The sequence below is a fragment of the Cyprinus carpio genome, chromosome B21, assembly GCF_018340385.1.
Source record: "Cyprinus carpio isolate SPL01 chromosome B21, ASM1834038v1, whole genome shotgun sequence".
NCBI classification, from domain to species: domain Eukaryota; kingdom Metazoa; phylum Chordata; class Actinopteri; order Cypriniformes; family Cyprinidae; genus Cyprinus; species Cyprinus carpio.
The window spans coordinates 17,949,140-17,972,105 of record NC_056617.1 but is presented as its reverse complement, the minus strand read 5'-3'; the positions used below and the strand labels follow the sequence as shown (position 1 = coordinate 17,972,105).

Sequence of the window (22,966 nt, the reverse complement as noted above, 5' to 3'; positions counted from 1 at the left end):
AAATTTTCAGTCATGGGAGTAGTTAAATATTGACAGCGACCACAGGCCATATATGGTTAAACCTTTTTCTCATTAACTCCACTTTAATGTTAAAGGTAAGATTGGAAGTCTTACTAGGATAGGAACCATTATAAATAAGATAGATCAGGGGTGCCCAACCCTGCTCCTGGCGATCGACTGTCCTGCATTGTTTAGCTTCAACCCTAATCAAACACACCTGCCTTTAATTTTTAAGTGAGCCTGAAGACCTTAATTAGTTGCTTCAGGTGTGTTTGATTAGGGTTGGAGCTGAACTTTGCAGGACAGTCGATCGCCAGGAGCAGGGTTAGGCACCCCTGCGATAGATTGTAAATGTGCAGAAGATGGACAAGTTAGAGAAAAATGCCTGTGCCAACACCCTACACTTAATATTTCATACCAAAGCAAGAGAAAGGAAAACAAACAGAATGCTTTAGCATAAAAATGTTTCCTTAAGAAGAGTGAATTAGAATCAGTTACCGCTCTCTTGCAGTACTATAACCTGTGACGTCTCAGGGTTGGTTGAGTTCAACAGATAACAGTAGAGAGATGGTTGAAGTCAGTCAGACAATAGAGGACAGATCGTGACGGATGGAAACTGGCGAGCCTGTTAGCATAAGTCACATACGGTACCACTGGCAGTGGGATGGAAAAACACATTTTTGCACATAACAATGTTTTTTCACGTTAATCATAATACGCCAGTGAACTAAAATCCATCAGAGACTACATCTGCTCTGTGCTGCCTGACTCACTGGATCTGCTACAATTTGCATATCGCAGCAACCGTTCTACAGACAATGCTATTGCTTTCACCCTACACACTGCTCTCTTTCACCTGGAAAATAAGAACACCTATTTGAGAATACTGTTTGTGGACTACAGCTCCCCATTTAACACCATAGTGCCTGCCACACTTGTTGCGAAGCTTCAGACTCTGGGAATAAACAGATCTCTGTGTAGCTGGATCCTGGACTTCCTGACAGGCAGAAGTCAGGTGGTCAGAATGGGCAACAACACTTCATCCCCGCTGACCCTCAACAATGGTGCTCCTCAGGGCTGTGTCCTCAGCCCGCTCCTGTACTCCCTGTACACACATGACTGTACAGCCACACACAGCTCCAACGTCATCATCAAATTTGCTGATGACACAACGGTGATAGGCCTGATCTCCCACAATGATGAGACGGCCTACAGAGAGGAGGTGAGCACCCTGACTAAATGGTGTCAGGAGAACCACCTCTCACTCAACATTGACAAGACCAAGGAGCTGGTGGTGGATTTCAGGAGACGGAGCAGAGAACACACCCATCACCATTGACAAGACACCTGTGGAGCGGGTAAACAGCTTTAAGTTCCTTGGCGTTAATATCAGTGAGGATCTCACCTGGTCTACACACACTGATGCAGTGCTGAAGAAGGCACCTCAATGCTTCTTCTTCCTGAGACGGCTGAGGAGGTTTGGAATGAGCCCCAGCATCCTCAGATCATTCTACACCTGCACTGTGGAGAGCATCCTGACGGGCTGCATCACTGTCTGGTTTGGAAACAGCACAGCTGGCAACTGCAAAGCTCTGCAAAGGGTTGTGCAAACTGCCCGCCACATTGTTGGAGGTGAGCTTCCCTCCCTCCAGGACATCTACACCAGGTGGTGTATAAGGAAATCCCGGAGGATCATCAATGACTCCAGCCATCCGTCCCACAGACTGCTCTCTCTGCTGCCCTCAGGAAGACGTCTCCGCAGCATCCAATCCCGCACTAGCCGACTGAGGGATAGCTTTTTCCCTCACGCTTTCAGACTAATGAACAGTCAAAAATAATACACCCTACAGCATACTCCCACAATATGGTATGCCACACACTGCACTTTAACTTCAACAGTTCAACACTGGACTATACATACACACTGCATTTAATACAATAATCTACCATCCAATGCACATCCATGACATTTTGTGTATCCAGTTCATGTATAATCTGTTGCAGCTTATCTTAATGCATATATATGTCTACATAATGTAGAATGTGTACATACTGTGTATAGTGTATAATGTGTAATGCTAACTGTAAGTATGTCTAATAGTACACTGTGTGTACTGACTTTATGTATGTGCATATTGCACATTGTAATCTGATGAAGTCTGTATGGTTATATGTAAATTGTTTCTGCAATTTCTGGAGCACGCTCCCATGACTTTCACTCACCAAGGCACATGTGCTGTGGTGATGTGACAATAAAAGTGACTTGACTTGACTTGAAGTACAAAGCTTTGTTTACAAAATAATTGGTTAGCAGCCAAATGTTACATTCTGGCCATGGAATCATTTGAATTTAAACTGAAGAAAAGTGGTATGTGAGCACATAAATTTTAATTAAGCCATACACTACATGAGCCAAACTTTTTTTTTTTCTTTCAGTAAGTTTCAGCCTATTCAAGTAATTTGTTGTTAACACCGTGCACAGGAACTTTGATAGAAATATCTCGTCTCATTAGTTTCAGTATTTATCTCTTGAGACATTCATAGTTTGTGCTTGTTAAGTCTGAAACACTGCATGATTTTCTGCTGTCCCAGATGAAATATTGGCATCGTGAAACAATCGTGGCTCCTGATCGGTGCTCTTATGTCATACGGTGAGAGAGATTCAAAGACGGCTGTTGTTACGGTCTTGCAACCAAAGAGAGCCTGTGATACAGCGTGATCATTGCACAGTGTGTTTGCTGCTACGATCCATGCTTACATGAAATCAACGCAACATGGCTCTAAAACATAAAACTGCTTACCTCAAGCTCTTATGCTTTCTCTTTTGCCGCTTCCATTTTTTTTTTTCAGCACACATAATAACTGGAAGTGCGAAAATGTGATTTATGATGCTCTTTTTGGTCAAACAATGAATTAGAAATTTTCACAAGAATGTGACAAGTATGCATCTTTGGATGCAGCCCCATGTCTTTACGAATGGATCACTGAATCATTGGCTCACTCGATTCGTTCAAAAACAAATTCATTTAGCAACAAAACACCAAAGTGTTTCCTTGAGATGCACAAATGCTGTGCTTCATTTTGTTTGAAACTATTTTCGTTGGCAAAACAAACACACACACACACAATATTGTGCCTAAACTGTAACTCACTCAATATGAGCTACTTGTTTGGTAAACTGTTGTATAAAATCAGCGTCACAGTTGCAAGTGCACTCACATGCTTCTACTTAGGAAAACTGCACTCTTGCTTGTGTAATTACGTTTTGTGAGAACTTAATTATATCATATCTAATAAATATAAAATACAAAAACAGGGCTCCAGACTGCACCAATTTTTGTCTGCCAGTGTGAGTAAATTTTGTGCGCGGCCACTGTGTTGTTCAACTCGCACTGCCATTTCTGTCGCATATGAGAAACATCAAACAGCAAATGAAACAAAAGCGTTTGGCACTTATTGGCTTATTATTCATTAATTTATACATTTTCCTTTATATTTTGAAATGATACAATAACAATTATTTAATCACTATTATAAAATATGAAATCAAGAAATCAGATTTTGTCAGTTTCACTTTTTTTTTTTTTTGTTTGTTTATGAAGTAAAAAAAACGTCAGAATGCTTTGAAACAAGCTTTCGTTTGCGACTAAATCGCACATAATCACTGAAGTTGTTGGTCAGTTTCATATAAGACTATAGAAGAATAATGGTAAATTTAATAAGAGTACAATATATATCTTTTCTACATAAAAATTAGATTTTGCACATTACTGTTGTTAACAAAATACATTTTGTAAGCTTTCCAACTCAATCTTAGTGCTTTACTGTCAAATGTGTATAAGCATGAAATAAACAAGAAATGAACATGTAATATTATAACTGCACTTATTAATATTAAACAATAGTCATTTTATCATATTTTATTTATATATATATATATATATATATATATATATATATATATTTATTTATTTATTTGTGACATCTCTCTGAAATTCAAAGAATACTGCGCATTGTTTGTAATCTCTATGAGTTAAGTCTACTTATTATCAAAGCATTGGTCAGTAATACAGTTAAATTTTTAGTCAGGGGCTACAGTGCTCCTAGTAAAAATAGTTAGTCTGAAGCCCTGCAAAAACCTTTACAGGGATATTTTTGCTTTCATAACTTGAACTATATGTGCATTATAACTGCTTTCTAATAGATATTCTTTTCTTTTCCAACAGCCCACTGTTTGTCACTTGGAAAATCGGCCGGGACAAGCGGTTAAGGGGTTGTATAGGTACATTTTCTGCCATGAACCTGCACTCAGGACTCAGGGAGTACACCCTTACCAGGTATGCCACATCCCTCTTTGAAATTCTGCTTTTCTCTCTCTAATGTGTCTTCTAATATGATATTATGACAATATTTATTACCAAAATAAGAGGATTTCCTGTTTTAACACGTTACTACATCTTGATTTCACTTTTCTAGAAAAAATCTTTAAAAGTAGTGTTTTTTTAAACTGTGCCTCTAGTGGCACCAAATGAAATTGCAAGATAAATACATAATAAAATAATATTAATAATAATAATAATTAGTGTATCTAAACAGGTTTCCTAAACTTTTTCCACCATCCCCCTTTCTATTATTCAGTTAACACATTGTCCCACCTCAAACTCACACCACTGAAATTTTATTTTTTAAATCTGTTTTGAAAGCACCACAGTGTATTCAGACTGCAGGCAAAGGTGGCCCAAATCTGAATTTGAGTTACCAGTGTGACTCGGATAAGTTTGAATAGCATAAACCACATTAAATCAGGCATTTTCTTTTCTTTTGATTAGTTAGAATTTTAATCCTAAATTTAACATGCAACAGATATTCAGTGTGATATTTTTTTTTTCTGTGCTCAACATTAGTCGCAGTCCGTCTCTACTGACTGGAGTAATAATAATAATAACAATACATTTGTTTTTATTGTGGACTGAGCCACTATCACAACTAAAAAGAGGTTTGAGTCTACTTTAAAGTTTTCAAGTCAAGGCGTTAATCTTGACATTGCTTTGATGGTAAACTCTATTTAAAACATTTAACTATTTAAAGTGTTCCTGTAGCTCAAGTGGTAGAGCATTACGTTAACAAGCGCAAGGTTGGGGGTTCGATTCCCCGGGAACACATGATAGGTAAAAATTGATAAGCTGAATGCACTGTAAGTCGCTTTGGATAAAAGGGTCTGTTAAACGCATAAATTTTAATTTAATTTAAATTTAAAACAATTGTGCATCTCGCATCCAGAATGCCATTGGGTTGTCTTTTGCTTTTTTGTAATTTCAGTAAAATTGCAGTCTGTACTCGACTGCCCCCAGTTTTCACTTTTCAGGAAGGAGTCAGCCCTGTTTGAAGTTGTCTGTGCACTTTAACACTTGTACATGCATTGCCTGTAAAGAACATCTTAGACGTCTCTTTCTCAGGCAGTTGCTTGACCTTGCTTCCAAGCTAGTCATCCATCTCTGGAACTACAGCCACATTCTTCCCTCAGCAGGAGCGGAGACACCAGAACAGATGCTTGGGTCTTGGCTCGGTTCAGGCCAGCATTCGCTGCCAAATTCCCATCCTCTCGTTAACTTAGAAGCAGCTTATATAACCAATAACATTGTTGTTAACCTCCAGGCTTCCACATTGGGTTTGTGAATCAGTCTGGTGTCAGAGGTGGCAATGAGTAAAGTTATGAGTATAGTAATGCATTGTTGTGGCTAGAATTAAGCATCACGGGTGCTGCTGCCATAAACTTTTTAATCCATACAATCAAAGTTATTTTGGTGCATGCAAATAAAATGTTGAAATTCTCTATGTATAATAAAAATAATTTACAAAATAAACTCCATAAGGCCATCGATTGGCCAATCAGAACTAAGTATTATAACAAGTCCTGCACAAGCTCATGCATGTTTTCATCACCTAGCATTAACATCCGGATAGTATTTAGATATTTTTATTTAGGATGACTTTAATGTGGTCTTATTTGGTCCGATCACAAAAATGCATGATAATTACAGTTGCAAATGAGGCCAATAAGTGCAATTCCATGTTCAAGTCAGTTTTCAAATTCTTAGAATTGTTTCCCCATATTTTTACAAGCCCTGTTGGATATTTTTGGTCAGTCATTCATGAGGGAATGTTTTGTTTTTATATCCTGCATGCCTATTTCCTGAATATGCCTAAATGTGCCAACAGCTTACCAAACAGTCTACAAAAACGGAAAAACTCTGCTGTGGATTGTTTTACATTTAGCGCTTTGTCATGTTCTGTGCACACACTGATGGAGAAATAGTGAAGCTTTAATCAGCGTAAAGGCACAAATATGTAATTTTGTAAACCCAGAATCAGTCACTAATCTTGAAATATGCAAGTGTTGAATCAGACTTGTCATTATTAATGATATTAATCTTCAGTCAATTACGGAGGGCCATTCCAAGATTGATGATCAACCCACAGACATGAAAGATCACATTAAATCTGGCAACCAAAAAGCTGAATCTTGTAATGATATGAATAATTTATGATAATTGTTTATATTGCAATCGTTATTTTGTTGTAAATTTAAACGTTAATAAATAAATAATATATATGTAGTAATAATAAATGTAATATATGTGTATAATAGAAATAGTATTAGTAGTAATAATAATAATAAATTAATGATTTTTCACAACTATTTCATTTTTTTTATAATTTTTTTTTTTTAAATCAATCCTTGGAATTTGAGTAAAATATGCTGTCATTATTAAGACACTGAAAGAACTGTTTGTTTCTGCTGTGTGATAGGATGTTAGATTAACCCATACACTTATTGAGTTAAAATGTCCAGAGCTTATTATCGTTATCCACATAAATGTTTATCTTGATCTTGATATGACTTTGTTTATCGCCCAGCGCTAATTCAGGCTATTTATAGAACGTGCTTGGCGGCCGACTCAGAGACTCTACCTGACAAAGTTTGCCTAAGGAACCCTACTTCCTTCTTCCTTCTCTCACTGTTGATCTTTCTTTGGTGATGGGTTTTCTCTTTCTGAGACATCATCACCTCGTCTTTTGTGTCAACGAATATAGATGCACTCACTAGTCAGCTTCACTAGTGTTGTAGTAAACTAGTCATTCTGACCAGTACCTATTCATACTCATAAATACTTGTTCATTAAAAATTTTTAATTGTATCAGGCTGCTAGATTTATACCTCTGTTGTTTCATTGAATGTTAATCATGGTTTCACATTGTACTCATGGTATGGCTTTGTCCTAAAGCTTGTGCCTTCATGTCGTCTTCACAGTGCCCTTAAAGACAGTCGCTTTCCCCCCATGACGAGGGACGAGCTGCCGCGCCTCTTCTGCTCAGTGTCTCTGCTCACAAACTTTGAGGATGTTGGTGATTATCTAGACTGGGAGGTAAGAGCGCAGAAGCTTTTACCATCTGTTACAAACGCTCTGTACACTAAAGTTTTTTTTTTTTTAGCTGCACACCTTTTAGTTATAAATACCACTTACCACTAAATCACTGTTCCCTGAAGAGGTAAATAGGTGTCTGTTCACTGAATTATTTGCATGAGTTTTAGGCGTTGTCAGTTTAAACATTCAGGGTCAGTCTTGTGTGGGCCAATAGAGACCCCCATTTGAAATGGGAAGTCTGAACCGCTAACCTGACCAGGCCACTAGAAAAAATATTTAGCGTTAACCCTAACATGGAATTTCACAGGGCTGGGTGATTTTTCTGATATTATCGATTCATTTGAATTTAATGTTTTGCCATGATGTTATTTTTCGTAAAACAAAGAATCGTGATTTTGAATAGAACTATTACAAAACAGTAGAATTAGACACGTTGATAATAGGTTAATGATAACAGTTAAGAGAAAAGAATGATCCAACCTCATGATGGTGCACGAGATGCGAGTGCAACGGTCAAACGCTTCCATCAGGCACATTTTTACATAGAAGAAAAACAATGAAAAGCAGCACAGTGGAATAATAATAATAATAAAAAAACTGTAAATAACTACTACTGTATGTCTGATATTTCATGTTTGCATGATGGTAACAGGTTGAAACTTCTGTTACTTTGTTTATACAAAATATTTAATAATAGTCTACTGGTGTTTAACTTTTAGTCTTTTGAAATTTAATTGTATTGACTTTAAGGCTTTTTTTTTATTCTTAGATATTATTTCTGAACATATGTTTGACAAGTTTGAACAATATGTGCCTTCATATTGCATGAATCTTTTCTTCGTTACATTTGCACCATGTGCTGCATGTAGAACTTTCTTTAACTAGATGGTTAATCAAGAAAGTGTTAAGTAAATAATGTTGTAATTACGTTTTTAAGTTGACTAGATAAATGTAAAAAAAAAAAAAAAAATGAAATCGAGAGTGCCATATCACCCAGCCCTAGAATTTCAGGCCTTATACCAATAACTGATAGATTTAATTTATTTTTTAATTAAATAAAAAGTACTATTAAATTAAATAAAAGCTGCTTAGTTGAACAAGTGTGACACTTACCAATGTTATGCTGATTTAAAGATTCATAAATGAAAATATAACTGCAAGCAGCAATGATGGGCACAGGCATGGATTTAGGAAAACAATGCACATACTTTTAACCCTCTGGTAGTCTTTGGTTGTTAGTGATGAAAAAACATACAATGCTCAAAACAATTAAAGGAACTCTTTTTAATCAGAGTATAGCATCAAGTCAGTTAAACTCCTGGGATATTGATCTGGTCAGTTAAGTAGCAGAGGGGGTTGTTAATCAGTTTCAGCTCCAGAATCACACATAAATATGTGCCATTGCCAGTAGGTTTGCGGTGTCTCCCAGCACAGTCTCAAGAGCATGGAGGAGATTCCAGGAGACAGGCAGTTACTCTAAGAGAGCTGGATAGGGCTGTAGAAGGTGTCCTCTATGTGGAGATCGACTGGCATTTGCCATTGAACACCAGAATTGGCATGTCCGCCACTGGCGGCCTGTCCTTTTTACAGATGAGAGCAGGTTCACCCTGAGCACATGTGACAGGCGTGAAAGGGTCTGGAGAAGCCTTGGAGAATGTTATGCTGCCTGTAACATTGTTCAGCATGAGTTTGGTGGTGACTCAGTGTTGGTCTGGGGAGGCATATCCATGGAGGGAACCTCTACAGGCTAGACAATGGCACCCTGACTGCCATTAGGTATCGGAATCCTTGGACCCATTTTCTGACCCTACTCTGGTGCAGTGGGTCCTGGGTTCCTCGCGGTGCACGACAATGCCTGGCCTCATGTGGTGAGAGTATGCAGGCAGTTCCTGGAGGATTAAGAATTGATACCATTTAATGGCCCCCACGCTCGCCTGACCTAAATCCAATAGAGCAACTCTGGGACATTATGTTTCAGTCCATAATGTTGCACCTCAGACTGTCCAGGAGCTCAGTGATGCCCTGGTCCAGATCTGGGAGGAAATACCCCAGGACACCATCCGTCGTCTCATTAGAGAGATTGTCAGGCATGCATACAAGCATTTTGGGGCCATATAAACTACTGAGTACCATTTTAAGTTGCTGCAGTGAAATGACTAGCCTGCTGCATCATTTTTTCACTTTGATTTTTGGGGTGTCTTTGAATTCAGCCCCTCTGTAGGTTGATCATTTTCATTTCCATCAAACGATGTGGCATCCTTTCGTTCCTAACACATTACTCAGTCCATATCAGTATATATATCCAGCATGATATTTTTCCCCCATTGAGATCTGATGTGTTTTTACAGTGTTTTAATTTTTTTGAGCAGTGTATTTAATTTACATTTTTCTAATAATCAGAATGGTATGATACTTCATGATTTTAGTCACACAACAAAAAGCTAATTGTTATTAAAAAGTAACATAGCTGTATATGCATTGGTCTAACATAACCCCAGTAGGAAATGAAAGGAAATATAAACATAAACATATTTTTAAACATAAAAACAAATCAGGAAAGCAAGTGTTCGCCACAGAGTGCAATGCATCTCAGTCTGGAGCTCGAAACAACTTCAGAGGTGAGACCCTTTGAAGTGATATTTTTAGTTTATTCTGACCCTCTCAAGATCTGCACACAAGCGTAGCCCTCAGCCTACAATGTCGAAAAATGGCCTGGCCTCTGCAGGACAGCTTGCAATTTGTGTGATCAGAGAGCAGATCTGGGATGTGCAGAATTAGCTACTCGCCGCATACTCTCTTTCAAATGAAGCACAAGCTCACAGACTTAGCCTGGCTTTATACTGTGAAAGCTTGATGATTCAGGCCGTGCAAACATACACACAGGCACATACTGTCCTTGGTGACCTACACCAGTGCAGAGAGAAATGCGCCCTGGGTGAGGAGTGACGATGATGTCTTGTGTATTGTGTGTGTGTGTGTCTTTTTTGTAGTGTTAGCAGTGTTTTTCCTTACTGTTAGCTGACCGAGACTCTTATGCAGAGTGCTGTGCTGTATTTGGCTTGCAGGCATTTAACAGCCACATCCAGATAATAGACAGTCCCACCTTAGGGTCACACTTTAGTTGTTTAGTTCAGTTGTTTAGAAAAACTAATCTGGCTTACACTGCATCTTCCTCTTAAAATAGTTTGACAGGATGTGTGTTGTTCAGATAGCAGTCACTAATCCTCTTGCCACATCTATTCTGCATTCTTTTCCTGTCTGTTCACACAACCATCATGTTCAGATCCTGGATATCAGATGGCAGGTCTTCACATTATGCAGTTCTGCTGCCATTCTATGTGTATTCATCCCTTTTGTCAGCAGTGACCCAGTTTGGAGCTAGACTGTGTTTACACAAGCCCAGAGGCAAAGTAGTGAACCGGAAGTGTATCTCTGCTTTAGGAATCCTTAACTAGCGAGTTGTCAGTGCAAGCATCACTATTGCTCATACCTAGGGTTAGGGACTTAAACAGTCTGATTACTTTAAGTGATGAAACAGATGAAAATCCAATAGAAATACACTGGCTGCATATTCTTGCACAGTAACACACTGGAATTATTCTGAACTTTTCGTTGTTCTGATTGTCATCATGTAAAAGCATTAACCTGATTGTAATAACCAGATTAATCCAATATTCCAGTTTCGATCTGAATAAGACAGCAGGTTTATTTTTATAGGACCATATTATATATACATACACACGTGTCTATTAGTGTTGTCAAAGGTACCAACTGCAATGCCGTTCGGTACTGAAATTTTAAAAACCTTAATTTCCCACTTAGATTTGAGTGCAGTTGAGCAGATTCTGAAGTGATGATCACTGAAGCCAATCACAGTCGTTAAGAAATTTCTTAAGATAAATTCCACGAAGTTCGTGAGAATGTTCTTAAGTGCATTTCTTCAAAATTTCTTAAGTTCTTAAATATATTCTTAAGAATATCTTAATTTTTTTCTTAAGAAGAAAATAACAGCCATTATCTGAATGAATACATGATGCACTGATAAACTCACACTTTATTGTCTTTTTGGGCTTCCTGCAGATTACCCTTATAATCATAATAATCACGCACACTATTTTCTTCGCGACTTTGTCTGATGCTCAGCTTCACGTTTTTAATACGGCGTGTTTTTGAACAGTTACTTTTAAAATAGTCTGTCTCAAATTGCAGCGATATTTTTTAATTAATTTTTGTGCTGTGTTTTTGCGCTCTCATCCGGTATGTGTGTCCGCTCTTCTACAGCAAATGTGTCCTGCGTATTCATATGCGCTGAATACTGCCAAAGATTGTTGTATTTATATGCTAAAATTAAAAGCATTAATTTAAAGCTCCCTATCTGACTTGTTTTAGAGCTACTCGTGCACATCCCTAGTCCAACTATGTATTATGTGTAGCTGTTGTTGTAAGGCTTAAATATAACAATTAATTTGAAATGATTCATTAAATAATTCTTACTGTTTGAGATTTTAGACTAGTCTGGGCCTGTCCATAATTTTTATAAGTTATTAACGATGATTTTTAAGAAGATTCTTTTCAAGAATTTGAAATCTTCTTAGGTTTTGTCTTAAGAAAAAAGTTTTTTCTAAAGTTAAAAAATTAGAAGAAAACAGCAGTTAAGAAGAAATTTCTTCTTAAGAATGTTTTGTGAATGCAGCCCCTGCTCAACAGCGCTTAAATCTTAGCGGGAAATGGACGTTTTTAAAATTTCAGTACCGAATGGTATCGTGGCCGGTACGTAAGACAACACTAGTGTCTGTATGCATGTATAATAATTTGGACGTATATACTAAATTAAGTCTCTGGTAGATGTAAACATCTGTTACAATGGTAGACACTGTAAACAGACCTATGAATATGGGACTATTGATATAAACTACTTGTGTTTTCTATGTACAATAGGCAGAATAATTGCAAGAAAAAGAAAAAAGGTGGTGATAAGGTTAGAAAGCATGATGCTTGAGGCTTCAGAATACCAGTCTGAAGCCTGAAGCAGGACACAACCCATTGTAACACGTTATGGCAATGATCTCTATCTAATAAACAGTTAATAAATGACTTTCAAGTGATTAGTTTCAAAAGAGTGTATTAAATATTGGAACTGCACAAGAACAGACCTCATTAGTTCTTGAGCATCATGCTCATTTGAGCAGCTTTGTTTTCCTTTTAATGGGGTTAGCAGAAACCCACTTGAAGGACATGACAAAATCAAAAATGAGGTGTCTTTGACAGTTACAGATTTGAAAACAAAAAACTGGAAAAAAGAGCCCTAAGATGTATTGTCCCATCCTCTGCTGGGAAGGAAATATAGAGATCGTACCTCTTGGAACTTTAATTGAATACCCCTGCCTTGGATTCCTTACCTCGAAAGTAAGGGTACAAAGCTTCCATCACAAATCTCGATCATTTCTGCTTTCATTTCTGAGGCTTGATTGTGCCTCCTCTGAGCTTTCAAAGTCTGTCCTGAATAGAGCTTAAGGTGTGATCATGGCCTCAGGCAAATATTATGAAGGAGAGGGTTAGTGCTGCTGCTCATTTAAAATTTTTTTCATATACAATTACCAGCTAATATCAACACCTAATATATTTATAAAAAAAATCAGTTTGAGTGTTTGAAATAACTTGAGATTTTTATGCAATGCTAAATGTTATGTATGCTAACCATTGCCATAATACTAGAGATGCACCGATTGCAATTTTCTTGGCCGAATTCGATTTTTTTTGTGTGTGTGTGACCTGCCGATACCGATTTTTGCCAATTCCGATTTTCTAAGAATTATAATTGACAGCATATACAAACAAAAATCTATTTTTTCAATGCGAAAAAAAAAGATTAATTTACATAAAAGTAATTAAGAAAAATTACAATTTCCCCAATTTGGACAAAGTTACAGATGATCTCCCACTTGAACAACTGCTGTATATAACAAAGGTGTCGTTTTGTTGATAACCCACCCCCCCTCCCCAACCTTATCAAATGTCATCTTTCACATCAAATTCTTACACAGATCAAATCTCTGTGTGGAGCACTAGCTGCTGTCAGACAAAAATCTCCCTGGATTATTACAATTAATGGCTAAATGAATGGTTGGAAATGTAAATTGATATTTCCCACTGACACATTACAGCAAAAGATAGAAATAACTGACTTAGAACCATTTTTAGCTGGTGAAAATACTAGTGTTCTAATCATTTTGGCCACCACTGTGTATGAAATCAAACCGCCAGTAAGTGGCGGCAAATGACTGTTTTAATAAGTCGGTCATTTAGTCATTCATTCAACCTATTCGTTCAAAAGGCTGATTCCTTCAGAATTGAGGCATGTGGCTGTCTTTAAATAAATGACTCACTCGATTCGTTCAAAAACGTGGAATCATTCAGTAACAAAACACTGCTGTGTGTTGCTTGGAGACACAACAGTTCTGTTTCGTGAGCGAAATTGAGCAAAAACAGTCAATATTGGTCACTGGTCACAAATTAAGTCACTTAATTTTAACTTCTTTTTTTATTGAATTACGATTGTATAAAATCAGTGTCACATTGCAATCATTTTGATATTTGGGGAAACATCTTGGTTGTTTAAATTAAATATTATAAATAGATTTTTTTCTACCGCAGTATGCATCTATAACTTTGTGTGTACTATTGCGCTCATTTGTTTTGACTTCTGCACAAATCTCTCTCTCTCACACACACTCACTCAGGCTGCGTGAGCCTCATGGCACAACATAAATACATTATAAGTCTCTGTTTACACTGAATGCGATAGAATCGTTCTTGCGCAAAAAATTTTGGTGGCCAAGTTTCAGTGCTTCCCTAGTTATTTTTGTTTTTGATATTTTCATCAGGTTTCTTGTCTAGTCGTGCAAGTAAAATTCTCTCTCACTTGCCCCTTTAAAAAATCTACTTAGCGTTAATCGATCCCTTTGGTTCCCCATGGCCCTACACGTATTACATATTGCGAACTTTGTTTCTTCTTCACTCACAGTGAAGAACTTCCATCTCAACGATGTGTTTACATGCGGATGTGAGCATAGGTGTGATGTCAAAACAGACCGGCTCGGAATCGGCAGACTGACCAGCCGGTCACCGGTCCGGGCCGATCATGCGGAAAATCTGCTAATTCCGGTCCCTGGCCGGTCGATCGGTGCATCTCTACATAATACAGTAAATATACATCACTATAAAAATACCTAAGCTTGCTTGAAGACAAATGATAGATTATTATAATTTGTGTTTATTTGGTTTCATATTTCATTTTTCAATGTCTGTCTCTTCCCCGTGCCTCTGAAAGAGAGCGGGAGCGGAACTGATTGTAGTAAACATCAACTTTTTCCTGTCTCAACAAGCTATTCTCACAGTTTTAATGTCATTATAAGCACCAAAGTAACAGTTTGTCAATTACATGTAGGTCAGGTATGGAAAGGAATAAATATGATTATTCAAAATGTCTTTGTTTTCTAGGTGGGTGTTCACGGCATTAGGATAGAATTTTTTAATGAAAAAGGATCAAAGCGCACCGCCACCTACCTGCCAGAGGTTGCGAAGGAGCAAGGTGAGAATAAAATACGCTTGCCTAATTTCTGTCCATGATGTCTTCAGTTACACTGTAACAGCAGAAATAAGATGCAGACCAAAAAGTAACAATCAGTATGAAAGAACATAATTGAATTTCTGTCTCTGTAGGATGGGACCACATTCAGACTATAGATTCCTTACTTCGAAAGGGAGGTTATAAAGCTCCTATCACAAATGACTTCAGGAAGACTATTAAATTGACCAGGTGAGAGAATTGCCTTTTCTAAACTTTTTTTTTTTTTTTTTTTTTTTTTTTTTATAAATATCCTGAGATTTATAAGTAGATGAATATTTTAGTTCTTTTGTCCAGTGCCACAAGACAGTGTTGGGGAAAGTTATTTTTTAAAATGAATGCATTACAATATTGTGTTATTTCCTGAGAAAATAACTAATTGCTTTACTTAGTTACTTCTTATGGAAAGTAATACACTATGATACTTTTGCATTGCTTTTTCTCATCTGGTCTGTGCTTGCTTGTTTTTAATATGAAAAAGGTTCAATTTTTAAAAAAGTCAGGCTGAAGAGAATGTAAAAATTCAACACTCTTCAGCAATAAAAATATTAAACACACGTCTTTTGTTTTTATCTCAAGTCATTTTTGCTTTTTAGTGTGGTTGAATTGGATCACCGAAGGTCAGCAGCAGACTCTGGTTAATAAAATGTGCTTGAATACATGAAGGATATTTGTGCTTATTTAACTTATTTAATTATTGCTGGTTTGTGTCATATTTTGAGTTTACATTTCAGTTAGTGCTGCCAAACAAATAATCACAAAAAGTTTTTGTTTGCATAATATGTGTGTGTTCTGTGTATATTTATGTATATATAAGTACACACACATACAGTATATATTTTGAAAATATTTACATGTATTTACATGTCTATTTATATTCATATAATTTATATTATAATATATTTAATATATAACATTTTTTTTTCTGAAATATATACATGCATGTGTGAGTATTTATGTATACATAAACAATATACACACTACACATACATATATTATTTAAACAAAAACTTTTATTTTGGATGTGATTAATGGCAATTAATTGTTTGACAGCACTAATTTCAGTGTATGTATTCATTTTGAGAAATACTGAATCTGTTTTTGTTCAAGGAAGATGATTAAATCCATGTTGACATTTAGTAAGCGTCATGTTCACACCGAGCCTCTGCAGTTACCCCTGATTTCTGTCAACATGAGAACAGGACAGCTGTCAGTCAGTAAATAAGCAAGTAATTGGCTTTACTCATTTGAAAAATTCTCAGATACTCTCAAAAACTCAGATATTTTAAATATATATATATATATATATATATATATATATATATATATTTATATATATATATATATATATATATATATATATATATATATATATATATATTAGTAAATATTTTCAGATAAATTCTTTAAATAAAACGTTTTTTTTTTTTTTTTTTATTAAACAATGGCTTACTTAACAAATTGCTTTTCCTTTAAATAAATTCAATTGCAATTTAAAATTTACTTGGGGATAAAATTATACCTATATGCAAAATACAATGGGACCATCGCAACTGGCCCACCTTTACAGGTACTGTACAAGGGTTGGTGGTTACAGCCGGTCATCAGATGGGCACCGCCTTCCTTGGTGTTTCACCGATTTAAGCCCATGACAGCTCGGAAGGGCTTGACAGCAGATCCAGCGTCCTGGATCTACCCCTGCTGACCACCACCCAACTCTGTCGTTGTTCGTCCTTTGCCACCGTACCTCCCACTGTATCCAAATCCAATGAGATGCCATTTCTGCCTGTTCGGTGACCTTGCCTGCCAGCCGTTTCCTGGCCATCCCTTCAATCCCCAGCAGCCCATGGCTTCTCCAGAGTGACTGCCCAGCAAAAACTCTGCAGCTAACCTCTATTCGAAAATTCCAGGCCTTCCATCCATTTTGCTGGCTCCTGAGGGATAAGGCCTTGATATTTCTTGAGCTTGTGCTCATGGGCCTCCTCTGTCCTTTCTTCCCAGGGTACTGTTTACTCTGAGCTAAACCTGCTTGGTGCCTCTAGACCAGAGGACAATATCCGGTCTGAGGCTAGTGTGTGCTGTCTCCTCTTGGAATTTGAGGCGCTTCTTCAGGTCTGCCCACATCTCCCAATCATTTGCTGAGGCCAGGACCCTTCTACTCCTCTGTCCTGCTGCAGTGCTCTCTCCTGTCCTGATGAACTGGATAAAATGGTGCCCGTCAGGAAGTTGTTTAAACTTCTTCTTCGCCTGCTCCACACCATCCGCCAACTGAGACAGGATCTTATCGTGAAGCCACCGGAATTTCCCATCTGCTAAACTTGACTGGCATGCTGAGAGGACATGTTCAAGGTTGGCTTGCTTTCCACATAATGTGCAGCTGGGGCTCTCTGCCATCCCCCAAATATGGAGGTTGGATGGAGTCGACAGAACATCGTAAACAAAACACATCAAGAACTTTTTTCCGGTGTCCTTACATGGTCCAAATATCCTGCCATGTCAGGGCCCTTTCTTATATGCCCTCCCATCTTGTCCAGCTGCCCTGTTTTTTCATGGCAACAGCCTTAACATGCTGGGTTTCCTCCTCTGCCTTACGGACCTCCCTTTGTATCATGCTGAGGCATTCCTTTGGGTCAGCTTTGTTCCAGCTTGTTCTGGTGAAGCAACCCAATCCAAGCCTGCCCTGAGCTACTGTCCCAGTGATGTCGGCATGCTGCATCCTCAGCCTCCGTCAGTGCTCTGCTGGCTGACCACTTACGACCTACCCTGCCCACAATGCCTGTCTGGCTTACTTTTTCATTCTTGCTGTCTCACAGCTTCATGGTCTGGCATCTTTGTTGTTTTATACACTTCGAGCACTGATGGCACTGGCAGCTGCAGCTTGCTGCCTGTGCTGTACAGGCCAATAGAGCAGAAGCTTTTTGGGACACCCAGCCACCTCCTTAAATTGGTGCTAATCTTCCTCTCTAATCCCTTAACAGTAGAGACAGGTACCTTATAAACAAGCAGAGGCCAGAGCAGTCTAGGAAGTACCTCATGTTGATTACCCCAGGCCTTGTATTTGTCGGGTAGGCCGCTCTTCTCTGAGGATGTCATCAAGGTGTCTACTTGGATAATCATCTCCCTGACACTCCGCTCATCATTTAGGTCCACCCTATACCACTTTCCCAAGCTCTTCACTGGTCTCTCTAGGACCGCTGGGATTATGATGATTTTGATCCTGAATTGGAACAGGTCCTAAATGTATCCCCTTCCCCAATACCACGCTTCTGGACATTTCAGGTTTAAACTTTATCCTTGCCCAATCGGTGAGTTCCACCAGATCCTCCAAAATCCATCGCCCTTCAGGTACTGATTTTGCTGTGATGATGAGGTCATCCATAAATGCTCTTATAGGTACTTGCTGGATGCCATTGGCACCCCTGCCGCAACTTCTCTGCTGACTTAATGAGAAGGTTCATCGCTGCCGAAAACGAGATCACTGAAATCATGCAGCCAGTGACTATGCCCACCTCTAGCCTCTGCCATTCGGTGGTGAAATCTCCACAGGTGAAGCGCATGTAGAAGTTGTCATAGTAGCACTGTAAGAGCTTCTGGAAACGCTCTGGGACATGGTAGGTTTTCAACATCAAATCCACCAACTTAAGGGGTATCGTCCCATACGCATTTGTTAAATCCAGTCACAGAACTGCCAGGTCACCATGGTTATTCTTTGCATCTTCATTGATCTTAGTGATTATGCTGGTGTAGTGTTTTTGTGGCTTAGTGGTAGAGCATTGCGTTAGCTGGGATGGCTGGTTCTGTTGGTTTAATGAGTTACCTAAACTATAGGGAGCCGTTTTTCATTACTATTATGTTTATATTGGGTTAAGATTGAAAACTTAGATTAAATTTATATTTAATTTTTTTGTTTTTATGGTTAAAATTGAAAATTTGTATGCAAACATGCAAAATTAACTTATAAATTATATAATTTATTTTTGTTGTTGAAATAAAATCATTTACACAGTGTCTGTCATAACTTGTTTCATAAAAGATTTAAACATGCATTAAATAATTAAGACATCACTAACAGGCAAAGTAAAATATGATGAAGTATAGTCTAATATTTAGCAAAATCACTGATGATTGCCTGAGGTAAATGACATTTTGTTTACAAGCTGGTTTAATGACATCCTTCTGCAATTAAAACACTGAGTGATTACGAGATGTTCATTCATGTTTATTTCACATTAAAACTAGTAGTAAAGATAAAGGGATGATCGTGCGCTGTGCTCCTTTAGAACTAAAACTTCTATACTGTGATCTCTCACCACATCAAAGAGCGCCAAAAAGGCATTTATTGTCTGAATTTCCTGAAAAACTAGTGATTTGTTTGGCACATGAACCGAACCAAAAGACCAGTACCAAATATCTTCGGTACGAATACATGTACCATTACACCACTAATAATAATGTTAATCTGAGGACATAGTATAGTTTGTGCGAGGCTTCTCCATATTTAAGTTGCTGTTGACTGATAATCATCCACTCTGTCATAGCTCTTCAGCATATTCAATCACTCATGACATGCAAATGATTAATTAATGACACATTTCGTTTTTGAAGACATACATTTACATTTAACTTCTTTCATATAAAATTTACTGCAGCATATTAAAATTGGAACGATGCAATCAATTACACATCGTTGTCAGGGCATCAGTTTTGAATCTTTATATGGAGTCTTTCGCTGTTCTGATGCCTACCCCCTTTTTTCACCATTGTTTTAGGTACCGTAGTGAAAAGATGACCATGAGCTACGCAGAATACATCGCCCACCGCCAGCATCATCACTACCAGAATGGCATCGGGCACCCTCTCCCTCCATACAACCATTATTCCTGACAGCGAGCCGCATGACCAGCCACTGGACCTCTCGGCGGACATCTTCCCGGGAGAGCCCGCCCCCTCGTGGTCTAGCTATCTGTACTACTGTACCATTTTATGATGATAGTTTCCGTTGCCATGTCGACAGTCCGTTGGAGGCATGGCAGCGGGTGGCAAATAAGCATTAGGTGATTATAAAGCGAAAAAATACAATTCATTTATTTTGACATTTTTATTCTTTGTATTAATTTAGTTTTTGCAGCATATATATAAATATATATCAACCCCTTTCCTTTTTAAGCAAATAAACAAGTACCAAGTTTTTTTTCTTTTTTGTTGTTTTAACAAATTTCCTAAAATCAGGTTTCTCAGTCTGTGGATGGAAATAAGTCATATTAAATGATGGGCTAGTTTTGAAGATGCTTTTTATGTACGCTCAGCTTTAGTGACTTTTTTTTTTGTTGCAATTTTGTTGTTGTTTTTTTTCCTCTTTTATTGTTTCTTATTAGTTTGACTTTATCATATAGGCAACCACAGGGTTTAAGGGATTCTCTTTCCTCTCTGTGCAATTCCTCTGATCATTTTCTTTTGTGAGTGGTGATTTTGTTTTCCTTTCTCGTTTTATCGTGAGCATTGTTGTGGGTTGTAGGGATATGCAGTGTGGCAGAGTTAGAACTAGTCAAATCTCGTTTTTGTTTTCCTCTAATTCTCAGATTATTGAAACCACTATCTTAAATTAGTTTTTGGGTACCACAGAATATTTTCCCCATAATGCAGAAGCCTGTTGCTCTTAGCATTACCAGAGTTGATTTGAACTGAATTTACTTAGATAAACAGTTAGGCCCTTTTTTGTGTAGTGTTGCTACACGCGTATTAATCCATGTGTCTCTTCTTTTGTTGATGTGTTGTGCTAGTGTCGTTTGTGAGGTTGAAAGTATAGGGCTGTACTAAAGGTGTAATTGGACAAAGGTCTTTCTAGTCAGTTTTTGCCCACAACTGAAATTTGTCTGTTTCGTATCGCTCCTATTTTGTCACACAGAGAGGAAAACCTTTGTGAGAGACCAAGGTCAAATGACAGGGACAAGCTAAAAAAAAGCCATACTCTTTTTAACGCATGCTGTGGCATTGTGGTTTCTCTAAATGGCTGTTTTTAATTCATTTCTCTCCTGGTCCGTTTACCTGGCACAGGAATCTTCACTCTTGTTTTTAATGATCTGGTCTTATGGATGAGTATGTCCATTTCTGTCTCACATGGCAGCAATGTTTACACCTCCATACGAATGCGTGAACTTTACAGTGGCTGTAATTAAGAAGATAACTTACGGATCCTCGAGTCAAGCTGCTCTGGTGGCATCTGAACCCCTCCACATCTCGCGGTGAAGCTCGTCACACCAGGGAGTTTTTAAACTGCGGTTGTAGGTGTTTTCATAGTTTTCTCATGGACAATTTATTAGGCCCATTTTAAACTCTTGCTCTGAAAGGTGTCCGTGTTATTTTTTATTTTTTTCAAAGACCAGGATGTAGACAGAATATCACGTGTCATATTGTCTGTAGAAGCAGTGGACTCGCTTTTGATCACTTCTGAAAGGAAAATCGGGAACGATTTCTGTCTTTTGTTTTCATATGCAAAATGTTAAGGGCTTTTGGGGTTCCATCCACAGTCATTATCCAGCTCACTAAAACCTAAAAAAAAAAACCTGATTTCAGTTGTTTTGCCTTAAAATGGTTATGACGTAGACCAGCAAACATCGCCCTGAGTGGTCAACTACCTTGAGACTGATCATTTCACAATGTGAAGGTTGTGAGTGAAGTTTTTTTTTTTTGCCTGTTAACATTCAAGTGTTTATTACTTCCCAGCCATCTGTTTAATCTATATTCTAAACCCTGCCTACCAGGAAGTAGGTCACAGTTATGAAAAGTGACACATTTGTTTTCTCTTGGTCTTAACCCTTTAAATATCTCTTTTTGTTGGCCTCAGTTTTAAGCCTGGTTTTCGTTTTAGTTGGACGTTCAGGGCGTCGTTTGTTGGTCCATTAAAACAGCACAAACTGAACATTTTTTCTGCTGCAAAACCAACTCTCTGCATTTGAAATCGGATGTATTGACATTTGCAGTACATTTTTTTTTTGAATGAGTGGGATGCTTTTTGTTAAACATGGCATGCTTGTTTGATTTATATATATGTGTGGGAAAAAAAAAAGACTATATAAAATGGTGCTATCGGACCTCATGTCGGGGGCGGTCGCAGTAAATGTGACTGGTCATGCGGACTCATCGATCATATCAGACTTTATTATTATCCTCAATATATGCAGATCTGTTTTACAGGTGTTTTTTTCCTACCAGTGTAACAAACTCTCCTGCAGGTTTGAAAGGACAAGTAGTGACGAGTCTAACCCCATCTTTCCCTCATGGCCTGGGGGATTCGGGCATATGCTTAACATCTCATCTGTTCTAGACGTGCACATTTACGCAATACCCTGGAGTCTCACACTTTGTTTCCGTCGTTAGATGCTGTGGATGTTCATGTTGCCATTTTGAATGATGGCTGGCTTAACTAGCTGAACGCCGTCGCCTAAATATGGCCAAAACTACAGCGATAATGATGTGCTGAATTTACTTTGCTAACAACATTCGTTCAATTATCATCGGTTCATTCGGTTGCGAGCGACACTGTGTGTTCAGACACGTCGGTTCTTTCGTTTTTTGGTTCTATCAGATACATCTGTACATTTTAAGTTTTGCAAATTCGTTTTTTTGTGCAAAGACTGCAAATGGATCAAAGTATTTTCATGTTTCCTAGAGTAGTTTGAACATGCACTTTGAAGACATTCGCAATCCCAGGCACATTTGAACACTGTTGAAACTCTCAGTACCCGACCTGCATTTACATTGCTCAAAGATGAGTTCAAAAACCAATTTCACGCTATGTCGTCTTTGAGTTTCTGTCATTTCAGTCATCACAACTGGGATTAGTGTTTGGTATGTATAGCAAATGCTCATTTAGGCATAAATGTTGGGTTGTAACACCTGCGGACGAGCTTCG

At 38.0% G+C, this 22,966-nt stretch overlaps 1 protein-coding gene across 2 annotated transcripts in view; it reads left to right on the top strand.

Annotated features, from left to right (window-relative positions):
• Window positions 1-21,603, top strand: part of LOC109061413 (AMME syndrome candidate gene 1 protein-like) — a 30,403-nt gene extending 8,800 nt beyond the window's left edge. Inside the window, exons 2-6 of one of the 2 annotated variants that reach the window (XM_042748247.1) lie at window positions 4,227-4,337; window positions 7,313-7,427; window positions 14,928-15,018; window positions 15,150-15,246; window positions 19,824-21,603. In XM_042748247.1, coding sequence (XP_042604181.1) covers window positions 4,227-4,337; window positions 7,313-7,427; window positions 14,928-15,018; window positions 15,150-15,246; window positions 19,824-19,938 — 529 coding nt within the window. In that variant the 3' untranslated portion in view covers window positions 19,939-21,603. The remainder of the gene's footprint in view (window positions 1-4,226; window positions 4,338-7,312; window positions 7,428-14,927; window positions 15,019-15,149; window positions 15,247-19,823) is intronic. The other variant, XM_042748248.1, reaches the window with a different exon arrangement.
• The last annotated feature ends 1,363 nt before the right edge of the window (window positions 21,604-22,966 follow it).